Raw genomic sequence first — 26008 nt, forward strand, 5'->3', positions numbered from 1 at the left:
CTACAATCTGATTTGGATATCTGTTGCACCTAGTATACTACAATCTGATTTGGATATCTGTTGTACATAGTGTACTACAATCTGATTTGGATATCTGTTGTACCTAGTATAGTACAATCTGATTTGGATATCTGTTGCACCTAGTCTACTACAATCTGATTTGGATATCTGTTGCACCTAGTCTACTACAATCTGATTTGGATATCTGTTTCCCCTAGTCTACTTCAATCTGATTTGGATATCTGTTGCAACTAGTCTTCTACAATCTGATTTGGATATCTGTTGCACCTAGTGTACTACAATCTGATTTGGATATCTGGTGTACCTAGTATACTACAATCTGATTTGTATATCTGTTGCACCTAGTGTACTACAATCTGATTTGGATATCTGTTGCACCTAGTCTACTACAATCTGATTTGGATATCTGTTTCCCCTAGTCTACTTCAATCTGATTTGGATATCTGTTGCAACTAGTCTTCTACAATCTGATTTGGATATCTGTTGCACCTAGTGTACTACAATCTGATTTGGATATATGTTGTACCTAGTATACTACAATCTGATTTGGTTATCTGTTGCACCTAGTCTACTACAATCTGATTTGGATATCTGTTGCACCTAGTCTACTACAATCTGATTTGGATATCTGTTGCACCTAGTGTACTACAATCTGACTTGGATATCTGTTCTACCTAGTGTACTACAATCTGATTTGGATATATGTTGTACCTAGTATACTACAATCTGATTTGGATATCTGTTGCACCTAGTCTACTACAATCTGATTTTGATACCTGTTGCACTTAGTCTACTACAATCTGATTTGGATATCTGCTGCACCTAGTGTACTACAATCTGATTTGGATATCTGTTTCACCTAGTCTACTACAATCTGATTTGGATATCTGATGCACCTAGTGTACTACAATCTGATTTGGATATCTGTTGTACCTAGTATACTACAATCTGATTTGGATATCTGTTGCACCTAGTGTACTACAATCTGATTTGGATATCTGTTGCACCTAGTCTACTACAATCTGATTTGGATATCTGTTTCCCCTAGTCTACTTCAATCTGATTTGGATATCTGTTGCAACTAGTCTTCTACAATCTGATTTGGAAATCTGTTGCACCTAGTGTACTACAATCTGATTTGGATATCTGTTGTACCTAGTGTACTACACTCTGATTTGGATATCTGTTGTACCTAGTATACTACAATCTGATTTGGATATCTGTTGCACCTAGTCTACTACAATCTGATTTGGATATCTGTTGCACCTAGTCTACTACAATCTGATTTGGATATCTGTTTCCCCTATTCTACTTCAATCTGATTTGGATATCTGTTGCAACTAGTCTTCTACAATCTGATTTGGATATCTGTTGCACCTAGTGTACTACAATCTGATTTGGATATCTGTTGTACCTAGTGTACTACAATCTGATTTAAATGTATGTTGTACCTAGTATACTACAATCTGATTTGAATATCTGTTGCAACTAGTCTTCTACAATCTGATTTGGATATCTGTTGCACCTAGTCTGCTACAATCTGATTTGGATATCTGTTTCCCCTAGTCTACTTCAATCTGATTTGGATATCTGTTGCAACTAGTCTTCTACAATCCGATTTGGATATCTGTTGCACCTAGTGTACTACAATATGATCTGGATATGTTGTACCTAGTGTACTACAATCTGATTTGGATATATGTTGTACCTAGTCTACTACAATCTGATTTGGATATCTGTTGCACCTAGTCTACTACAATCTGATTTGGATATCTGTTGCACCTAGTCTACTACAATCTGATTTGGATATCTGTTGTACCTAGTGTACTACAATCTGATTTGGATATCTGTTGTACCTAGTATACTACAATCTGATTTGGTTATCTGTTGCACCTAGTCTACTACAATTTGATTTGGATATCTGCTGCACCTAGTGTACTACAATCTGATTTGGATATATGTTGTACCTAGTCTACTACAATTTGATTTGGATATCTGTTGCACCTAGTCTACTACAATCTGATTTGGATATCTGTTGTACCTAGTCTACTACAATCTGATTTGGATATATGTTATACCTAGTATACTACAATCTGATTTGGATATCTGTTGCACCTAGTCTACTACAATCTGATTTGGATATCTGTTGCACCTAGTCTACTACAATCTGATTTGGATATCTGTTGTACCTAGTGTACTACAATCTGATTTGGATATATGTTGTACCTAGTATACTACAATCTGATTTGGATATCTGCTGCACTTAGTCTACTACAATCTGATTTGGATATCTGCTGCACCTAGTGTACTACAATCTGATTTGGATATCTGTTGTACCTAGTATACTACAATCTGATTTGGATATCTGTTGCATTTAGTCTACTACAATCTGATTTGGATATCTGTTGTACCTAGTGTACTACAATCTGATTTGGATATCTGTTGTACCTAGTATACTACAATCTGATTTGGTTATCTGTTGCACCTAGTCTACTACAATTTGATTTGGATATCTGCTGCACCTAGTGTACTACAATCTGATTAGGATATCTGTTGCACTTAGTCTACTACAATCTGATTTGGATATCTGTTGTACCTAGTGTACTACAATCTGATTTGGATATCTGTTGTACCTAGTATACTACAATCTGATTTGGTTATCTGTTGCACCTAGTCTACTACAATTTGATTTGGATATCTGCTGCACCTAGTGTACTACAATCTGATTTGGATATCTGTTGTACCTAGTCTACTACAATTTGATTTGGATATCTGTTGCACCTAGTCTACTACAATCTGATTTGGATATCTGTTGTACCTAGTCTACTACAATCTGATTTGGATATATGTTATACCTAGTATACTACAATCTGATTTGGATATCTGTTGCACCTAGTCTACTACAATCTGATTTGGATATATGTTGCACCTAGTCTACTACAATCTGATTTGGATATCTGTTGTACCTCGTGTACTACAATCTGATTTGGATATATGTTGTACCTAGTATACTACAATCTGATTTGGATATCTGTTGCACTTAGTCTACTACAATCTGATTTGGATATCTGCTGCACCTAGTGTACTACAATCTGATTTGGATATCTGTTTCACCTAGTCTACTACAATCTGATTTGGATATCTGCTGCACCTAGTGTACTACAATCTGATTTGGATATCTGTTGTACCTAGTCTACTACAATTTGATTTGGATATCTGTTGTACCTAGTATACTACAATCTGATTTGGATATCTGTTGCACTTAGTCTACTACAATCTGATTTGGATATCTGTTGCACCTAGTCTACTACAATCTGATCTGGATATCTGTTTCCCCTAGTCTACTTCAATCTGATTTGGATATCTGTTGCAACTAGTCTTCTACAATCTGATTTGGATATCTGTTGCACCTAGTGTACTACAATCTGATTTGGATATCTGTTGTACCTAGTGTACTACAATCTGATTTGGATATATGTTGTACCTAGTCTACTACAATCTGATTTGGTTATCTGTTGCACCTAGTCTACTACAATCTGATTTGGATATCTGTTGCACCTAGTCTACTACAATCTGATTTGGATATCTGTTGCACCTAGTGTACTACAATCTGATTTGGATATCTGTTCTACCTAGTGTACTACAATCTGATTTGGATATATGTTGTACCTAGTATACTACAATCTGATTTGGATATCTGTCGCACCTAGTCTACTACAATCTGATTTGGATATCTGTTGCACTTAGTCTACTACAATCTGATTTGGATATCTGCTGCACCTAGTGTACTACAATCTGATTTGGATATCTGTTTCACCTAGTCTACTACAATCTGATTTGGATATCTGCTGCACCTAGTGTACTACAATCTGATTTGGATATCTGTTGTACCTAGTATACTACAATCTGATTTGCATATATGTTGCACCTAGTGTACTACAATCTGATTTGGATATCTGTTGCACCTAGTGTACTACAATCTAATTTGGATATATGTTGTACCTAGTCTACTACAATCTGATTTGGATATCTGTTGCACCTAGTCTACTACAATCTGATTTGGATATCTGTTGTACCTAGTCTACTACAATCTGATATGGATATCTGTTGCACTTAGTCTACTACAATCTGATTTGGATATCTGTTGCACCTAGTCTACAACAATCTGATCTGGATATCTGTTTCCCCTAGTCTACTACAATCTGATCTGGATATCTGTTTCCCCTAGTCTAGTACAATCTGATTTGGATATCTGTTTCCCCTAGTCTACTTCAATCTGATTTGGATATCTGTTGCACCTAGTCTTCTACAATCTGATTTGGATATCTGTTGCACCTAGTGTACTACAATCTGATTTGGATATCTGTTGTACCTAGTATACTACAATCTGATTTGGATATCTGTTGTACCTAGTATACTACAATCTGATTTGGATATCTGTTGCACCTAGTATACTACAATCTGATTTGGATATCTGTTGCACCTAGTGTACTACAATCTGATTTGGATATCTGTTGTACCTAGTATACTACAATCTGATTTGGATATATGTTGTACCTAGTATACTACAATCTGATTTGGATATCTGTTGCACCTAGTATACTACAATCTGATTTGGATATCTGTTGCACCTAGTCTACTACAATCTGATTTGGATATCTTTTGCACCTAGTCTACTATGATCTGATTTGGATATCTGTTGTACCAAGTGTACTACAATCTGATTTGGATATATGTTGTACCTAGTCTACTACAATCTGATTTGGATATCTGTTGCACCTAGTGTACTACAATCTGATTTGGATATCTGTTGTACCTAGTCTACTACAATCTGATTTGGATATATGTTGCACCTAGTCTACTACAATCTGATTTGGATATCTGTTGTACCTAGTCTAATACAATCTGATTTGGATATCTGTTGTACCTAGTGTACTACAATCTGATTTGGATATATGTTGTACCTAGTGTACTACAATCTGATTTGGATATCTGTTGTACCTAGTGTACTACAATCTGATTTGGATATATGTTGTACCTAGTGTACTACAATCTGATTTGGATATCTGTTGCACCTAGTCTACTACAATCTGATTTGGATATCTGTTGTACCTAGTCTACTACAATCTGATTTGGATATCTGTTGTACCTAGTCTACTACAATCTGATTTGGATATCTGTTGTACCTAGTCTACTACAATTTGATTTGGATATCTGTTGCACCTAGTCTACTACAATCTGATTTGGATATCTGTTGTACCTAGTCTACTACAATCTGATTTGGATATCTGTTGTACCTAGTCTACTACAATTTGATTTGGATATCTGCTGCACCTAGTCTACTACAATCTGATTTGGATGTCTGTTGTACCTAGTGTACTACAATCTGATTTGGATATCTGTTGCACCTAGTATACTACAATCTGATTTGGATATCTGTTGTACCTAGTCTACTACAATCTGATTTGGGTATCTGTTGTACCTAGTGTTCTACAATCTGATTTGGATATCTGTTGTACCTAGTGTACTACAATCTGATTTGGATATCTGTTGCACCTATTCTACTACAATCTGATTTGGATATCTGTTGTACCTAGTGTACTACAATCTGATTTGGATATCTGTTGCACCTAGTATACTACAATCTGATTTGGATATCTGTTGCACCTAGTCTACTAGAATCTGATTTGGATATATGTTTCACCTAGTGTACTACAATCTGATTTGGATATCTGTTGTACCTTGTGTACTACAATCTGATTTGGATATCTGTTGCACCTAGTGTACTACAATCTGATTTGGATATCTGTTGTACCTAGTCTACTACAATCTGATTTGGATATCTGTTGCACCTAGTCTACTACAATCTGATTTGGATATATGTTGCACCTAGTGTACTACAATCTGATTTGGATATCTGTTGTACCTAGTGTACTACAATCTGATTTGGATATCTGTTGCACCTATTCTACTACAATCTGATTTGGATATCTGTTGTACCTAGTGTACTACAATCTGATTTGGATATCTGTTGTACCTAGTGTACTACAATCTGATTTGGATATCTGTTGCACCTAGTGTACTACAATCTGATTTGGATATCTGTTGTACCTAGTGTACTACAATCTGATTTGGATATCTGTTGTACCTAGTGTACTACAATCTGATTTGGATATCTGTTGTACCTAGTGTACTACAATCTGATTTGGATATCTGTTGCACCTAGTGTACTACAATCTGATTTGGATATCTGTTGCACCTAGTGTACTACAATCTGATTTGGATATCTGTTGCACCTAGTCTACTACAATCTGATTTGGATATCTGTTGTACCTAGTCTACTACAATTTGATTTGGATATCTGTTGCACCTAGTCTACTACAATCTGATTTGGATATCTGTTGTACCTAGTCTACTACAATCTGATTTGGATATCTGTTGTACCTAGTCTACTACAATTTGATTTGGATATCTGTTGCACCTAGTCTACTACAATCTGATTTGGATATCTGTTGTACCTAGTGTACTACAATCTGATTTGGATATCTGTTGCACCTAGTATACTACTTTACAGTTTTGAATCTGATTCATTTTCTGCCCCTAACATATTTAGGTCAGCAAAATATGTAACCATTTTGATGAGAATGAATACTGTAACATATTTCTCTTTGTTTTTGTGCACTTCAGGAATGATTTTTAAATCATCATTCATTTGCTTAATGCGGACAATGACAAACTTTCGACTTTCCAGTACTGTAGGTGTCACTCATACCTAAGTACAGTAAAATGATAAAAGTTACCACAGTACTGGTAAGTGGGCCAGTTTTCTAAAAAAAATGTAAGTTGTGATGTTCAAAGTTTTGTCAGTGTGTTTTTGTTTTAATAATAGTGTCTCTTTCAGAGAATAAAGGCACAGAGTGTGTTACAGCATAATACATCTAATTTTCCTAATTATATTTCATTTCTAATAGCTGAAAAAGTATAAATATTACAAATTACCATTTATTATAAGATACGATCTGATTTTTTATCTACTTCAAAGCAAGAGTGCTTTCAAGATAAAAAACGCAGCATGTTTTCTTCTTCCATTTTACACATGTATTTATGTGTTTTCGTGAAGAAAATATTACAATAACGTTTTGTGAAATCTGTGTCATGACCTGCTAACTCGTTGCCCAAACTCTTAAAGGTCTGTATGGGACTTCAGGATATCTAGTACTCCATTATGTTTTAAGACAAAACCATGTATATCAAGAAAGAAAGCTTTCCTTTCCTCTGTCTCTAACACTGTTCTCTCATTCCATGCTCACCTCTAACATTTTCTCCAGATCAATAGAGTGACTCAACAAAACTAAGTTGTTATCCAGAACTTACATATGTCAATGACAATAAATGTAAGACAATAATGTGAATCATTTTTTTATCATAAAAAGAAATAAACTCCTGATAAATGTCAGAAAATAGTATGCCCTCCAGTCACAAAAAACTGTCCCTTTGTTATAAAATAAGTGCCTCAGTAAAAAATGTCCTTTTATACAGCCATATATAAGGAGGATCTCTAACGGGTAATGATTTAATAATGAATTTATGAAACATGATGAATAATTTCCATGTTTTGTAAGCCTTGGCAAGCAAAACCTGGGAACCTTTCAATGAGTTTGATAAACTTAATATTAAATCAGTACCTATTTGTGATTATGTTGATCACATAGTTTTTATTTTAGTGGAAAGAGCCTAAACAGAAAAAAGAACAAAGTTTTTTTTGCATTTCATTAAATTTTGGCTCATATGCAACACCTTTCAATTTTCGTATGTGAAAAAATAGTCTCAGACATGAGCTGAATCAATAATGTGCAATTTGATGTCCAACAGCATTTAAACTAAGATTAAAATATGTATAATTGAAAGAGTAAATGTCTTTCCAAATCAATAGAATATTTGAAAAAAACATCATTTTTCATGACTCTATCCCCAATAGAAATTCCTGTGTGATGTTGGCTATGGTCAGGTCAGCTGGAGTAGTTGGTTCCCCATATTCATGAATTTTTATGCAACTCTTTTTAACATTTTCACAAAAACTATCAGATCCACTACTGACATTGACCACACATGCACTATTGGATACAACAGAAAAAAAGTAGCAGTAGTTAGATATTTGTGGTAAGGGATGATTTCTAGTTGCAGAAATATTACTAAATTGAGACAATAAAGGTATTGCTGTCTATAACAGTGATTTAAGTTTTATTGTTATGTGACTGGATACTAAGTATTATTTTATTTGGAAGAATGCTGTGCCTTGATAACTTTCTGTCAGTGGGAGACCAGCATCTGTTGACATACTTTTCATAAGCAAGGTGAGTTTATTTACTGACATTTAAGTTGATATTTAAAGCACGCTTGTCCTGGATGGAGTGCAATGTACTTATATTCTAGTATTACAATCTTAAAATTCTACAAACAGCAAATTGGTCATATTCAAACATATGTAGCCACCACTGTGCGGTTTTGTGACTATCAACTGTGTTTTCCAATGTCCGCTGGGCTTTCGGTAGGAAAGAAAGCCGTTGTTTTGTTAATAGTAATAATAAAAAAATGGTTCCAGAAGGCCAGACAAGGAAAATTAACACTGTTTCAGGCAATCAATAATGTGAATACTGCACAAGAATTTCATCGGTTTATTTGGACCAATCAGATTCATAGAAACTGATATGTTTATGCACATGAACTGACATATCAAACAACAAATATGTAAACTGTACCAGCTATATGACAAATAGAATATCTAGTATTTCCTAACTGTGACACTGGTTAAGTATTGTTCACTGAGAAGGAGTTGAAAGAGACTTATTGTTCAACAGTAAATTTAATCATCATGTTTCAAAGGAAAATGGTTTCTAACAAACAGACTTGAATCTGCTGCTTTCCCTATACATGGTCTTATCTTAAATTCACTGTATGCAAAATGTGAAAAATCTGTAAAATTTGATTTGAATATTATAGTTTTGTCACCCAAGAAGCACACAATGCAGCAGCATAAGCCTTCAAGCTGCGACTTAAAATAAGGTATCCAAAGTTACCTCCCTTAATAATTTTTCTTTTCTTTTCGTTTTCGTCAAAAAGAAACATGGATCTCTTTGTTTAAAGAGTAGGTTTAATCTTATTTTCTATCTATTAAGAATGTAATAATGATATCAAAAGATGTTTTTGATGATGCCTGTAAGACCACTGCAATAAATGCCAGCTAAATAGTAACTTTTTTCAGTGTGAAACATTTTACTACCTGAAAAGAAGCATAAATTTTAAATGTCACCGCTATATCTGATTTCAACCTTCTTCACAAAAAAAACAAGTTCATGAGGTTTCAACACATCATATACATGTGTGCCTCATTGTTTATCTCCAAAATATTGTGCATTATGTCAGTTCTTTTTGCACAACAAACAAGATTCCTTTTGTTAAAAACGAAAAAAAAACAACAATTGTTTCAGCAAAAAAGGTAAATGTTGAAAACTCTATTTTTCAAAATGGTTTTATTAGTAAAATACTGATGCGGTGATTTTATTGCAAGAAATAATGAAACATCTGCTCATCTTTGTGGAAATCTGTGTGCCAATTCAATAATTTTAAGATCACTACAAACTTTCTAACTCACTTCTCCATAATGAACCATATCTATCAAACAAAGCTTTGAACTCACCAGGTAATCCTTCCACTTTGTTTGCCTTGCTATCTTTCACCACATTTGTGAATGACAAGGTAGTTTAACTCTTACTTACACAATACTATTTATGACAATGTTAGAGTTGTCAATTGAAATGAGTTGACCTGACGCATGACCACGACCAATAGCTCTTACACTGGAAGGATTTACACACCTTTTAACTTTTTTATTTATTTTATTTCCTTTATTTGATTTGACACAAAAGACATAATTAACAGGTTAATAAAAAACATACCTACTGTTAAATGAATGTAACAATACAACAAATATGTTCGCTAATCAGAGAACAAAACACAGTTGGTGGTTAATTAGGTTTTCACATAAATGCCTGTGAACATAGCTGTGACAGTAAGTAGATTAAAAGTTTTCACATTTGAATACAAGAGAGGATATCACATTTATTATGATTACACTTAAGCCAAATTAAAATAATCTAATAAAACACAAATTTCACTTCAAAATGCTTAATTCATTGCTATTTATTTCATAAAATGTTCTGACTGGTAGGCATTAGTGACATTTTCACTGATCAAAATTTTATCAACGATATTTAATTACAGTGTATAAAAAAATTTGAAAAGAAAATATAACAAAATATAGGACTTCTTATTATAAGCTGAAAATTGCATAATGCTGATCAAATTTCTGGGCACTAGCTGCTGTGTTGATGATAAAACAAGGGTTGGGGTCTGTTTTTCAAATTTTGATGTGATTTTCCGTATGTTCAAACCCTAAAGGTCAATTCTTTAGGCATTTTCTAGAAAAAAGTGGGATCCACACCTGCCCCCATTTATAAGCAGGCTCACAAATTATCGAGGGACCGTTTTTGGACCAGGGGGGTCTATAACTGATAAGGCAAGCCAAGGAACATGGTACTTGAATCCAGAATTATCCATTTATAAATTCCATGAAATTTATTGTACATCACATATGTGGTATAAAATTAAAGATTTTCTTGATATAATGAATAATCTAATTAAAAAAACATTTATTGACCATTACACTTACTTAAAAATGCTTAGAAATAACAAAGGAAACCAGTCATTTAACCCCTATCTCATGTGGTATCTCTACAACAATTGAACATTACAGAATGCTAACCAGCAAATTCAGTGAAATTATTTCCCCTGCCCTACATGTTAATAAAAAATTAGAATCTGTTGTTTGATAACCTTGACGATGCAACAAAAACTTTGACACCTGACATATGTACTATCAGAGGTACTCCAGTGTACCAAGATTTATCCATCTATTTTAAATAGCTGTTGAGTTAAAGAGCTGACACGGAAAACTGAAACTGATGACCTTTGATCTTGACCCTGAAGACAAGACCCCAAATGTGACATGTGCTCTGACAACAGTTCACAATTGTATCAATTAAAATTAAAAATCCTAGAGGTTACAGTGTGGAACAGAGGTGTGATGGATGAACAGTTGGATGAACCAATAAACATACAAAAGGTTGGACAGGAATATGAATATCCATTGATTATCAAAAAACTGGCTGGGGATGAAAAAAATCTCAATTAGTCAACTTACCTTGGCTCCCTGACAGGTGATCTGCTCCTTCGTTCAGCAACACTTTTCTCAGTCCCTGGAGATCCAGCATAATCCAGAATCTGCTCAAGGATACCACGGTCTAAACAAGAGGAAAATGTAATAGTTTAGAAGTGTGGCCTTCTTAATAATCTACTTCAGATATTTGCCATGAAAAATGTTAGGTAAGACCAACTACCAAATACATTAGTGTCAATACATCTATACTTCTAAATCTCCAGATTCTGGATTTTATTTTCTATTACTCAATCCAGCATAGAGACAAAAACAGCTGTTTTGGTACTCTAGGTTAGTTCACATCACAATGCTTTATTGCTCAAAGTTTGTCAATGTATCAACTTATTATGTGCCCACTGTCAACACTGTCCACATAACTTATTATGTGCCCACTGTCAACACTGTCCACATAACAACTTATTATGTGCTCACTGTCAACATAAGAAAATGCTTCTGTGCTGAATGGTTGTCCACAATGCTTCTGTGCTCAGTGTTTGTCCATATAACAATGGCTTCTGTTCTCAATGATTTTTATGGCTGAAAGATGTACACAAATTTTGAAATGTGTAGACAGCTTACAATAACCAAAAACAATAAAGAACTCAATATTCCACCAGTACACTATTAAGTTTACTGAACAGCTGACTATTATAATGTGCATGCCATACATCATTCAACTTGATATTCTTTCATTTGCCATACCATGAATCATGATATGATTCAGTTTGTTAGACATGTCTTTGATGAATGTATCCAATAATTTAAAGCAACACTTCCCTAGGATCAACAAGATATTGTTTCCAACTGTTACTTATATGTAGTTATGTATATTTAATCTGCTTTGTTTGTTAATTAGTTTTATTTTATTTTATTTCATTACATGCTCATGTAATGTAACACTATGCTGGACTTGACCTTGTTCAAAACTGAGTTCATTTCTGCTTGACCCAACTGACTTTTTTATTTTATTCATCGTAAACAACCAATATATAGCTAAATTATTCTCTATATGTATGGGTTTAAAATCAGTATTATTATTAATAAAAGAAGTAAATATGTTTATTTGGGTCTAAGTTTGGGAATTTCCCAAGTGTAATCCAGGTTATGGTTATTGTTTTGTAAACATCAGGATCATTCTAGAAGCCTATTTTTAATTAGGTAAAGATTTTTTTATAGAAATGCTAACTGTGACCTGAGGTCAAGTAGAGAACTATATATATTATAACTGAGAGGATTTTATCATTTGTGCTTTAATATCTAGCACTTTCAAGTTGTATTATGTTGTGTCCAGATGGGATGAATTTTATTTCTTCAAATTATTGAATGCAAGTGCTTATTTTCTCTAGAAATACAAAAGTGCTCTGATAAAAATTAATGAATGGAGACATTCACTGAAATTTATAGTGTATTCAAACCTGGAATTATATTTCTGTGATTCAACAAAAGACTGTTGGCACATCAACACACTAGGACCTATAACAGATGTGTCATCGCCTTCAGTTTTTGGATTTATCCTGGGCTTGAGTGAATTTTATTCAAGGTTTTAAATTACTATGACTTGTGTCTGTAATTCTTGGATTATTTTGGGATTTAATTCTGAATACCATAAGTTCTTTTTCTCATTTTCACTTTATATTCTTGGGAAATAAATTATTTGTTAAGTTTATATAGCTTGCTGCCTTTCAATCTTTTCTGTTACTTATTTTAAGAGCATGGACTTGTAACAGTACATAATGTAAAAAAAAACAATAATGCAATCACATTTACTACCTACGCACATGTAAATTATGCTTTTGTAGAATTTACAGTGACAAAGAAACTATGCAGTCACTTATCAACTTCAAAGTTTCTTTTAATTAAAAAGTTACTAATAAAAGCTTCTGTTAGCAAATGTGTTTTGAAAGTAAAAATTTAATTTGAATCTATATTAGCAATACAGTAATACCTTGAACATTCACGAGGTTAGGTTCCAGAACCAGTCGCGGATCAGGAGGAATCGCGAATGTTTGGTACCAGTCACTAAAAATGCTAATAAATGCTTATTTCTAGGGTTTAAACCCTAAATATGACCCAAATCTTGCTCCCAAAGAATTTTAATTTCATTTAAAAGTTAGCTTAATACATTACCCTTAAAAAGAGAAATAAATGGTTGACATAAAAATAGAGTACAGTATCGCCTAATGGGTATTTGCCACACTAGCACATTTACAGTACGGTACATGTATACTAATATTACCCCTATACTAATTCATTGGCTGCCGTTTTCTTTTGCACTCACAGTAAGGTAAAACCAAGTAACCAATGGGACTGTAAACTTAATGACTGATGTTTTCTTTGTCATTGTCAGGAAGGTAAACTAGGTAAACTTCATATGTCACAGAAGTCATATAATGAAGGTACAATTCAATAAAATAAAGAAAACATGTACGTGGAGGGTACCAATAAAAATTTCGAGAATCCATGAATTTGCGAATCCAGAAACGCGAATGCACGAGGTATTACTGTATTATTAAATCAACCTAATATATAATGTTGTGTATTATAACCAATTCTCCTTAAGATCTGCTTTTTTAGAGCAATGACACATTTAATGTGAAAGTCATGCACACTTTAAGAAAAGAATTAACAGAAAAATCCTTCTAAACAGTTGTCTTAGGCAGATATGTGGAAATATATATTTTAACTGGGAAGGGTAGTTCTTGTATTACTGACAGCCACATTCATGCTTGTTTACATGTTAGTGATTTTGCAACTGTTTACAACCAATAAACTAAACTAAGTCATTGACATATGCAAACATTGCAGCCTTAATTCTATACACATAACAATTGCTTCTGTGCTCAAAATGTTTGTCCACATACAAAATGTTTTTGTGCTTAATGTATGTCCATATAACAACTACTATGTGCTCAGTTTCCACATAACAACTGCTTCTGTGCTAAATTTTAGTCCACATCACATAGTTAAACAAACTCTGTTATCAGCTTCACACTTCAATCATTTCTTTTATTCAATATCAGGAAATTTCTTGTCTCACTGTTCTTTTGAATCATATTTCATGCTAATCAGAATAGTTTTTATCCTATTTGATGCTGAACCAACAGTTACAGGCCAAAAATTAGACCCATGTTCCTTATATCAACAGTTGTATCATCCAAGAATCTATTTTCCATGTCAATAATGTGTCGAGATTACAACAGAAAAGATAATTACTTCTGAACTAAATGTCTGCTGCCATAAAATAATTTAACATGGGTTCAAGCCTCTTTGCTCCTATTTGAAGTTTCACTGAAATCACAGTACTGATTTTCCACGTGAAATTACTAGTCAGACATCTGACAAGTGACTAAAAAGTACATACCATATGTGCTTGCTTATAATTTGAGTCCAACTACAAACTGCACTGACCCAGATCTGCCATCACATAATGTGCTGGCAGATATGGATCAGTGCAATTTGAAAGGAGTAATGAGCAGAACAAACAACAGAGACTCTGATCTGCTGGCACATTATGCAATGGCTGAGCAGGATCTTTGTTTTCTGCAGTCTGACACAATTTATATGTCAGTACATACAGTACTTCTTATTAATGGTTTCTTTCCCCAAATGTAATAGTACTGTTCTTAGTTTGAACAAACATAACCACATTTATAATAAGTATAGTTCATATTGATTGTATTGGCTCTATTATGTTCATCACACTATGTTTCTGGCTCCCAGTTCTGGACATGTGAATGTGTGAATTATAGACAAAGGTGCCACTATTACAAACAAAAGGTATATCCCTAACAGAAACCAGACAAGCCAGAAAAATTTTACCTTTATCAATCCTCTGTGGTGAATGAGCCCTTGACCTTGTGACAATATCTGAGCTATCAAAGGCCACTGGTTTTGGTGCCCTTGATCTTGGTGCCGGTGTATCCAGTGGTGATGAATCTTCAATATCAACCCTGGAGACATGTTTCTTTTCACCACAGTTACCACATGCAGCTGCCTTGGATACAGTTGTCTTGGAGAAAGCTTTCTTTGGCTGGGATATAACTGTATATTGCTTCTTTTGGGGCTCTGGACTATGAGATGGAGACCTAATGGCAGTAGAACCCCTTGAACTAGGGACATCTCTTGTAAGAGACAACAAATGGGCCTACAAGTAAAAGAAAATATACACATGATACAAAACCATATTAAAATCTAAATACCTCAAACCTCAAAGGGATCAAGTGAATCATTTTGAGTGATCCATGGTTCAAATCAAAGCAGTTCAGGTTATTGTAAATATTCTCTTCAGGTCTGAATATCAGTTAAGTGATTCAGAGTGTTGGAGCCAGCCATGTTCAGGCAAACAAGAGTCTTCTGTATATAAATTTGTACAAGTAAATATTTATCTTATTAGCATTTGAAACCAATTAAGACTGCATATAAAGAAGAAAAACTCTGAAAATGATCCAGTTCTTATAACTCTAAGGGACTCGTATGCTAACATTTGATCATATTTAATATGATGCATATGAAGTCCATTTACAAAGAGGCTCTACATACATTGAACAGCATTTAAATCTCAATGCATTTTAAATCTATATGGTTTCAAGTTGTTTTAATAAAGGTTTCACAATAAAATTTTATATAAGGGTGAGTAATTTTAATCAAAGACTGATACAATACAATTAAACCTGTATGAATAGCATTCTCTTTTCAAATTCCGTAAATATATCATATTTAAAATACATGGGTCCCTCAAATAGACTGATGCTCAAAGGGCTGCAAAAATTTTATTGGAATACAAAGGAAGTCGATTTCTTCTTTTCTTTTAATTTTCCTAAGTGGTGAGTATTGAAATCATCTCAGATATTGCAAATTTTTGGCCAAAACAATATTTCCTTATATAACTGAGTTAACATGTTCACAATATCAGTGCAGAACAAAAATCTTTCTCCTGACCTTTGACCTTAAACCTGATATCATGGAGAAGAAGATCTTGAACTAATCTCAGATTTCCAAATCCACTTGCTCAACTCACAGGAAAGCTCAGACTTGGTTCAGGCAAAATAAAATTTGCAAGGCACATATGGCAAGTCATAGAAACTGAGAGAGGGATACAGGATACAAGAAACTGTATTTAATGTCAGTGGTCTGGGTGAAATACAGTAACACAGTGTGAGCTACTTTAACAAGAAGAGGTCATGCTCAGTTTCTAATGCTTTATGATCAGCAAGTTTTATACCATGTGATCTCACCACAATACCAATATCAGCACCTTTATTTAGCATTTATATGACGCACATCCTTTTTTTGTATAACTGGCTATGTTTTCTTTCATCTACTGTATGTGTCATTTCCATCATGTAAACCATGTCAATTCCAATCTAGCATTTTCTCAAACAGATGTGACAATGTGATTCTTTACTATTTAAGCACGTTTTGACAAATAAGAAATAAATATTTATATTTTAACTTATCAGTTGCAGTAACCATAATGTCTGAAAATATGGATTCACCGACTTTCCAATCCTAAGCTAACCTAAGACTGCTGACTCCAAACAATGGCTTTTCAAAGACTGTTTTGATGCATTTTGGCAGTAGGCATTAATTGCTTAAAATGCAACTTGTCAGATTTCTTTGACACTGTGTGTTTCGAAATAAAAGACACATGTTTCAAGTAATTAACTACCAGGAGAATTTTGTGGAAACCATGATTGCAGTTAGGAAAATGTAATACCCACAAGCAACAATTATATGTTAGTTTACATGAAAATTAGAGAGACTCCATACATACTTCTTGGCAAACAATTAAATGGACAAAAATTAAGTGTTCTCAAATCAGTCTTAAAAGTCTGATTCTCAAACATTTTGATGCATGTGACTGATTTGAAGGTAACTACATGATATTAAGTAATGAATAAAATAAGCATTGACAAGTCACAAATAAAGGCCATAAATGACTGATACATGACCAGTCAGTCAGTTGGTCTTGCTTTGATTTTCCCTCTCTCAAAAATTAGCTAACTAGATCTATATTCTTTTTCTATTATACGCATATATCTACGTGTATATTTACAGATATCATTTTTGGATAACTTTAACTATCAGCAGAGGCCCCGAGTGGCCAAGTGGTCTAAAGCGCTCTCCGTTACGGATCTCTGTCATCTCACCTGTCTGTGTGGGTTCAAGTCTCCGAATCAGCCAATGTGGGTATGTGAGCAAGCTTGCCAGTAGCTTCTCATAGGTCAATGGTTCTTTCCGGGATTTTCCCGGGTTCTCCCTCCACCATTAATACTGGCCGCCATGTATAGCCTATCTTGTGCTGAAAAATGGTGTTAAACCCTACAACAACAACAAAAATTATCAGCATATGGTTTTAAGGTTGTTGTTGTAGGGTTTAACGCAATTTTTCAGCACAAGATAGGCTATACATTGCGGCCAGTATAATTGGTGGAGGAAGAATCCTGGAAAACACCGGGAAGAACCACCGACCCACGAGAAGCTACTGGCAGGCTTTCTCACATACCAATGTTAGCCGAGCCTGAGACTCGAACTCATGCAGACAGAGGTGAGACAGCAGTGATCCGTAATGGTGAGCGCTTTAGACCACTCAGCCACTAGGGGCCCCTGGTTTTAAGGTACCAACAGAGTTTATATGGAAACAAAAGTTTCAATGAATATAACACGATTTCCTTAAAAAATACCATATTTTATCTTATTGTTTTACTCATGCTGGGATATTATATTTGGAGCAGGCTCAAATTTCCAAAGGGCACATTCAGTTTTTGAGTAAGCTTGCCCCAGGTAAGCTGATTTTCATAAAATTTGTAAATCCCTGCCAAATGTTAAGTTTGGTTTAATCCATATTTAATATTTTTTTAAAGCCATGTTACTGAACTGGCATTATTCAGGATATTTCTTTGAATATATCCATGAACTGGGTTCGATAAAAATGTATTCATATTTGTTTGTGCTAAAAAGTCATCACCAAACAAAACCAAAGTCAAGTCTGTGACCTTGAAATCAATGTTAGAGTCATGATTAACAACCTTTGTAACTGAAAAACAGTGAATCAAAAAGTCTGGTCAAAATTCATTTTGTATATTTACAAGTAATAATATAATAATAATTACAATCAAGTCTTTATTTTTAAGAAGTCACACAGTTAGTAGAAAAACAAATTCCTTTGTGATCCTCAATCATTTACATATGTACGGGCAAATATATAAAACTCCAGCAAGGAAACAGACATCATATGAAAACGATATAATGGAAATGTGTTCACATAAGGAGTCAGCACAAAGACCACTGTGTATACAAACATGCATGATTAAAAACCTGTTTGCACATGCATGCACACGCATGACAAATTGGTAACACCAGACTGTTTGTAATGATTTATTTATGCCCACAACTGAAGGATCTGTGAACACTTGTTGTATTCCTTTACCTAATAATTATCACCTAGCCACTTTGAAATATGCAACAAGTGTCAAAATATTTGACAAGCCATCTTTAAAGACCAAGAACACTTTCATTTTTATCCTTTAATTGTTTGCCAAGCAGTATGTATGTACTGTATCTGTCTCCTTTAATTGTCATGTAAACAAATGACCATAAACACCACTTGTGCTACACTTTAAGTACATCAATCATACTTCGAGCAAAATGATGTGCCTTTTCTTTCCGAACACACCTTTAAAAACACTCAAGAGTTATTAACAGCTAACACTAAGTAACCTTAAAACAGGCCAAATGCATCAAAGAAATCTTTGACAAAATGATTATTTAGAGTCAGCAACCTCACAAACTGCATGTGGATAGGTTAGAACTTGAAAGTTGGCATTTTCCCAGATGCCTTAAATAGTAAATATTAACATTATTATGTCTGTACAAGAAAATGCAAACTGACCATGATATATAATAGACAAAAGAATATGTGCCCAGTTATTAATAGAAGAAAGTGGTACATATAAACACTGAATAAAGACACTAATATATGTGTTGTGGCAAGAGAGCAGGATATAAAACTTGCAGAGCATAATTCATAATGAATGAAACTAAACCCCTTTCTCCTGACTTTCGATCTGGCCCACAGGCCAATATCTTGGATACCTGAGCTTGCCCAAGCTAAATTTGAATTGTCCAAGGATTCAGGCTAAGTGACTTGGCTGATTTGCATATTTGCAGGATTCTTTGTCATATATGGAGCAGTGGTGTCAGGATTGTTGCAGGCAGTTTTGAATGAAAATATGGCTTATCTGTCAAATTTTCAAAGGTGAGAATAAATAAATCTGAACAGATATGTACAAGTGATGCTTGATTTATGTCACAATTTCCTGTGGGTTATGGCATAAACTGAAAGTAATTTTTCCCAGAGGATACTTGCACATTAGGCAAAGATCTTAAGCAAATTATACCTCTAAATGTTAAAGTAATGATGATTTATTCATAATTTTCTGTTTGAGCAATGACTGTATACAGAATTAATTGAAGACAATCACAAAGATGACTTAGTGGCATTACTCATGAATCAGTAATAAGCAACATTTCCAATAATGTTTATTTATGCATAACACTTCAAGAACCTGGTGAAATTGTTACATTTCAAAAGCCAAGCCACGATCATATTATATTCGAATTCATACACAAACTCTTCACCGCAAATGATAATAAACATTTTACACACTATTTCTCGTACTTTTAAAAAAAAAAAATTCTGGGTAGAATAAAAATACACGTACATGTATTTAAAATTTCAGGAACCATGCTATGATTGTATTATATTTGCATTCATACATGTTCTCTTCCCCAAAATGATAATACATTTTTTATACACTATTTCACGTACTTAAAAAAAAGTACTTTTCCGGGTATGAGAAAGATACACACATGTGCATGTATTTAAAATTTCAGGAAACACCATGCTACAACCGTATTGTATTCGAATTCATACATGATCTATTCCCCAAAATGATAATACTTTTTTTAAACACTATTTCAAGCACTTTTAAAAAAATCATGTGTGAATGAATATATGAAATTTTGGGAGCCATGAAACAATTGCATTATATCCGAATTCGTTATCGCAGAGCCCATTATAGCGGGGTTGCATGAACCATCCCACAGTTTATGCAAATTAAACTATCGCTAAACAAGCCAGTTGCTGGGGACATTTGGGTACTGTGCACATGTATCATGTATTGTACATGTACATAAACAGACTAACATAGTTTTACCAGAAAACAAGAGGCCATATGGACCTGAGATGAATCACTTGGCTGACATTTGCCTCATAGCCACAGACAAAAGCAGTTAGCCCAAAAATCTGATCAGTACATGCTTTTTGTAGATATTTCTTCCAGTATTGCTAACTGAATATGTTATTAAATTGTTTCATGGTTTCCGTTTTTTATACCTTCATACATATATCTGATTGCACATCAACCTTATTTGTTCAATATTAACAAGCCTTCATACAAAAATGCATTTCATCAGAGTTGATGAAAGCAATTTTCTGAGATAAAGATGTGTAAATGTTTGTCTCTTTCTTTCAGTAATGCCACCATATTTAATAGTGAACAGCATCATTTGTATAAATGTGAAAGCCCTTCATGCCTGAATGTTTTTTCCCTCAAATTTGATCAAATATGATGAAGCAGTTTCTGAGATCAAAGTCAAAAATTTTTCACTGAGACATGTGAATCAAGGACACTAGTTACAATATTTAAACACTGTATCAAGACACAGGAACTATGGAACCTTATCACAGTGAAAAACTGAACCCAGAAGGACAGCTGTGACCCTAGGATATTTATAAGGAGACATAAAAATAGATCAATGAATGTGACTACAACCACTTGAAAGAAGAACTGATGATCAACATAGGTGTTAGCATATCTTCCCTTTTTGCAATTTTTTTCTTCATATTTCCTTCAACAAAAATATGAATAAATAGCAACCTTGGAACATACATTTAACATTATCAGTTTTACAAAGTGTCATGGTATGAAAAATAACAACAACTTAAAAGAGAAAATCCAGCCTTGAAACTTTTTATCCCCATAATATTCCTCATTGAATTCTAAGCCATTGTACCAATTTTCAAAATGGTTGTGACTGATCGGATAATCAAGATGTAGGTGGAATTTTAAGTATGTAGGCTGTGCCATGTTGGCTCTTTTCAGATACTCCTAAATGAACAGAATCAACTCTATTTTTATTCCATTGAGACTGTACTGGCACATATCACTGGTGTAATGATGGAGATGTGCACATTTTTATACCAGTGTACATTCATCAGATTGCTTCTTTACCTCTGTATTAACTAAACTTTTTCACACCATATTTATTATGATGAACAGTAATTAAAACAAATACGCACGATTAAGAATTCTACATTTTTATAAGTGATAATCATTTCTTAACAAACGATCAACATAAAATCTATACAAGATCCACTTTCTCAATCAATATCTTGTAAATATCAGTGATTAATTAAAACAAAAAAGAAAATAAATTTGTTAGTACAAGAAAAAAATATAAATTCTATTAATGCTATGTTTCTTTTATTTGTTTTATGGTGTGGTCCGGCCTATGGCCCATGATACTGAATTGCATTTCATAAAGCTGATGAAGAATGTCAGTATGTATCATCTGACATGATAAAAATTGTCTTGTTATACACACACAGTGCTGGTCAAGAATGTCAGTATGTATCATCTGACATGATAAAAATTGTCTTGTTATACACACACAGTGCTGGTCAAGAATGTCAGAATGTGTCATCTGACATGATAAAAATTGTCTTGTTATACACACACAGTGCTGGTCAAGAATGTCAGTATGTATCATCTGACATGATAAAAATTGTCTTGTTATACACACACAGTGCTGGTCAAGAATGTCAGAATGTGTCATCTGACATGATAAAAATTGTCTTGTTATACACACACAGTGCTGGTCAAGAATGTCAGTATGTATCATCTGACATGGTAAAATTGTCTTGTTATACACACACAGTGCTGGTCAAGAATGTCAGTATGTATCATCTGACATGGTAAAATTGTCTTGTTATACACACACAGTGCTGGTCAAGAATGTCAGTATGTATCATCTGACATGGTTAAATTGTCTTGTTATACACACACAGTGCTGGTCAAGAATGTCAGTATGTATCATCTGACATGGTAAAATTGTCTTGTTATACACACACAGTGCTGGTCAAGAATGTCAGTATGTATCATCTGACATGGTAAAATTGTCTTGTTATGCACAAACAGTGCTGGTCAAGAATGTCAGAATGTATCTGACATGATAAAATTGTCTTGTTATACACACACAGTGCTGGTCAAGAATGTCAGTATGTATCATCTGACATGGTAAAATTGTCTTGTTATACACACACAGTGCTGGTCAAGAATGTCAGTATGTATCATCTGACATGGTAAAATTGTCTTGTTATACACACACAGTGCTGGTCAAGAATGTCAGTATGTATCATCTGACATGGTTAAATTGTCTTGTTATACACACACAGTGCTGGTCAAGAATGTCAGTATGTATCATCTGACATGGTAAAATTGTCTTGTTATACACACACAGTGCTGGTCAAGAATGTCAGTATGTATCATCTGACATGGTAAAATTGTCTTGTTATGCACAAACAGTGCTGGTCAAGAATGTCAGAATGTATCTGACATGATAAAATTGTCTTGTTATACACACACAGTGCTGGTCAAGAATGTCAGTATGTATCATCTGACATGGTAAAATTGTCTTGTTATGCACAAACAGTGCTGGTCAAGAATGTCAGAATGTATCTGACATGATAAAATTGTCTTGTTAAACACACACAGTGCTGGTCAAGAATGTCAGTATGTATCATCTGACGTGGTAAAATTGTCTTGTTATATATCTTTCACAACTCATGACTGACTTCATCTTTTAATGATTGTTGACGTTATAAACATAGGACACTTGAAGATAACACTTGCTTATTCTTTACAACTTGTTTGTCAGTTAATAAAATTTCACCTACTCAAACTGAATTACCAGTGCACACATTTGCTCTCTCTCATATGCAAACACTTCGATCATTTTGAATACATCAGATCTGACAGCATTAACACATCAATAACCAAGTGCAGGTTACATGTCACAAATGCAGCACACTCAATGAGAAAATGGTTAAATTCCTTACTGACAGAAAAAAACTGAGAAATTAAAGGCTGATTTCCCCTATAACTGGTGGGTTGACTTTACTGAGTACAAATTAAACCTTAGTGCAGATAATTCCTTCAAAACACACCCACCTCAAATCAACTTTTTACCTGCATTGCAATCTGCTGTTGTTGCAAATTTTCTAGGTATTCAATTCTCTTCTCTGTCAAGTCATGTAACTGTTTTTCAAGGGTCTTAACTCTTTCTGACTCTTCTTCAGATGCTTTTGGCTTCTGATGTTCTGTTCCTTGTCCTCCTTGTCCTTCAGTCATCTTATTCAAAATTTGGGCCATCTTTGCTTCGAGGTCACTCTGTGCCTGAATCATATTGTCATATTAGACAAATCTGCATCAATGCATTTGCTACTTACTTTCATAAAAAAATAACCCAACATGCTGATAAACACTTGAACTACTTCCATTCAAGTAAAAGTGGCCCAATATGTGGCTAGCCTCTTACTCAGATACATTTATAAACCGATACAAAATTTTTCAGAACAGTGTACATTGTCACTGGTAGATTAATTCTAGGATATAATGATTAGTTTTATTCAAGTTCATAGTTTAGAAAATATTTAGATGGCCCTACAGTAGGAGTCATCGAAAAACCTGTGGCATGCTTTAGCACTGAAACAAATGTAACCCCAGCACATAAGAAATAAAGATCACAAACCTTTGAGATGCATTTGCTCACTATAATCAATGGACATTTAGCACAAGGTTGTTCCAATGCCATTTGTATATGGACTTTGCAAAAGGAGTTTTAATAATCATAAGGCATCAACTTGGTATAAAAAAAACAACTGGTTTACAAGTATTTATGACTATTAAAAATTATGTACAAAGTTAACAAGAAACCAGTATTTTCTCAAGTCTGGCACTTCTTGGGGAGTCAATATGTTGTAAATTTATGACACTGTCACTGAAGTGTACATGTGTTAATCAGTGTGCAAATAAAGTTTGGTTACCAATGACACGGAAAAAAACTAAAATACATGTAAGATCACAAATGCATTACAGAAACTGCAGTGACTGATATCATTCATATCAATGGCTAAACCACAACAATAATAATGCAAAAACATGCTCTACAGAAAGTACTGTGAGACAAGTCTAAATTTGTGGCATTACTTCAATCTCAATTCATCAATAAAACTCCTGTTAAAACATCGAAGTCTAAATAAATCTGAAAGATCTTATATGAAGTGGCCAGCAATCAGAAGGTAGTAGACTTCTCAAAGATTTATTTTTATTTTTGTACCTTTCATATTTATTACAAGTCTAAATTACGGTACAAGTTTACCATGATCTTTACTTTATCCTTGCTCCAAAATTTTTAAATATTTAAGATTGATGTAGATAGCAAATACTACAATAGATCAGCAGTCCTTGAAATTAAACATGTAGCTCACAGTTCATCCACTGACTATAAATAATTCAGGATTATCATAAATCCTGCCCATAGACACCTGCCTTGAGGAAGGGTTGTGTGGCTGCCACAGCAGCACTGGCTGCAACTGCTGCTGTAATGGCTTCTGTTGTCGGGCCTATATTCTCCTGGGGCTTCATCAATCCACTGGAGCCAGGCTTAGACTCTCTGCTAATAAACTTAGGCTGAACCTTCCTCTTCACAGGACCAGCATTGTTATTCCTGTTAATAGTGTTAAATTATTTAATAATCAGTGACATAAGGGATTTTAAATGAATGCCCATTAGGTATGAAGTTTATATGGATATCTTGAAACTTTTTCCCATTTCGAACTAGTCCTTGTAAATTTAATTTGATGACTGAGTATACGAGAAAAGATATGCACTATAGAGTCCTGTACCATATCTTGCTTTGATTTAAATGTAATTTTTAACTCACTAACATAGTTAGTGAAAAATAATGTTCACCTTTCACATAATTTTCTTGTAATGATTTTGTCAAGGTAAAAAATGATTTCTCTACTTACAAGTGAATATAAAATGAACATATGTTTATGCTCTAATGATCAGAAATATTAATTTTGTTCAGGTATAGTCTACATAAGATCTGACAGGATTCCCTCAAAGATTGACAATTAAACAGGAACCAGGAAGAAACAAATCTGAAGCTAACAATTTAATTACCTGCTCATGTCCCTGCCCTTCCAGACATACACTGAAGCACTATCTGTTACACATAAATGCCATACAGAATACCATCATTAAATGTCTATCCCATGACACTGTGTTTTTCAGGGCTACTCTAAATTCAATATTTTTCATGAATAGTCTACCCTATGACACCATGCATTGCAGGGCTACTTAAATTCACTATTTTCCTGAATGGTCTATCCTATGGCACTGTATACATCAGGGTTACTCTAGATTCATTATTTGTTGTGTGAAAGGTCTATCTTATGACACTGTATTTCATGGTTATTCTAAATTCATTATCTTTCATGTAAGGTCTATTCTATGACACTGTATTTCAGGGCTACTGTAAATTATTTTTTCTTCATGAATAGTCTATCCTATGAGATTGTGT

General features: G+C 34.0%; 1 protein-coding gene across 1 annotated transcript in view; it reads right to left on the reverse strand.

The window, feature by feature from the left end:
• LOC149805113 (uncharacterized) overlaps positions 1 to 26008 on the reverse strand; it is a 309737-nt gene that overhangs the window by 263424 nt on the left and 20305 nt on the right. Inside the window, exons 6-9 of the mRNA XM_089933619.1 lie at positions 24970 to 25147; positions 23608 to 23814; positions 15116 to 15440; positions 11282 to 11381 (exon numbers count right to left, since the gene is read on the reverse strand). Coding sequence (XP_089789745.1) covers positions 11282 to 11381; positions 15116 to 15440; positions 23608 to 23814; positions 24970 to 25147 — 810 coding nt within the window. The remainder of the gene's footprint in view (positions 1 to 11281; positions 11382 to 15115; positions 15441 to 23607; positions 23815 to 24969; positions 25148 to 26008) is intronic.

This window comes from Sinohyriopsis cumingii, chromosome 2, assembly GCF_028554795.1.
Source record: "Sinohyriopsis cumingii isolate HCF-2022 chromosome 2, ASM2855479v2, whole genome shotgun sequence".
Classification (NCBI taxonomy): domain Eukaryota; kingdom Metazoa; phylum Mollusca; class Bivalvia; order Unionida; family Unionidae; genus Sinohyriopsis; species Sinohyriopsis cumingii.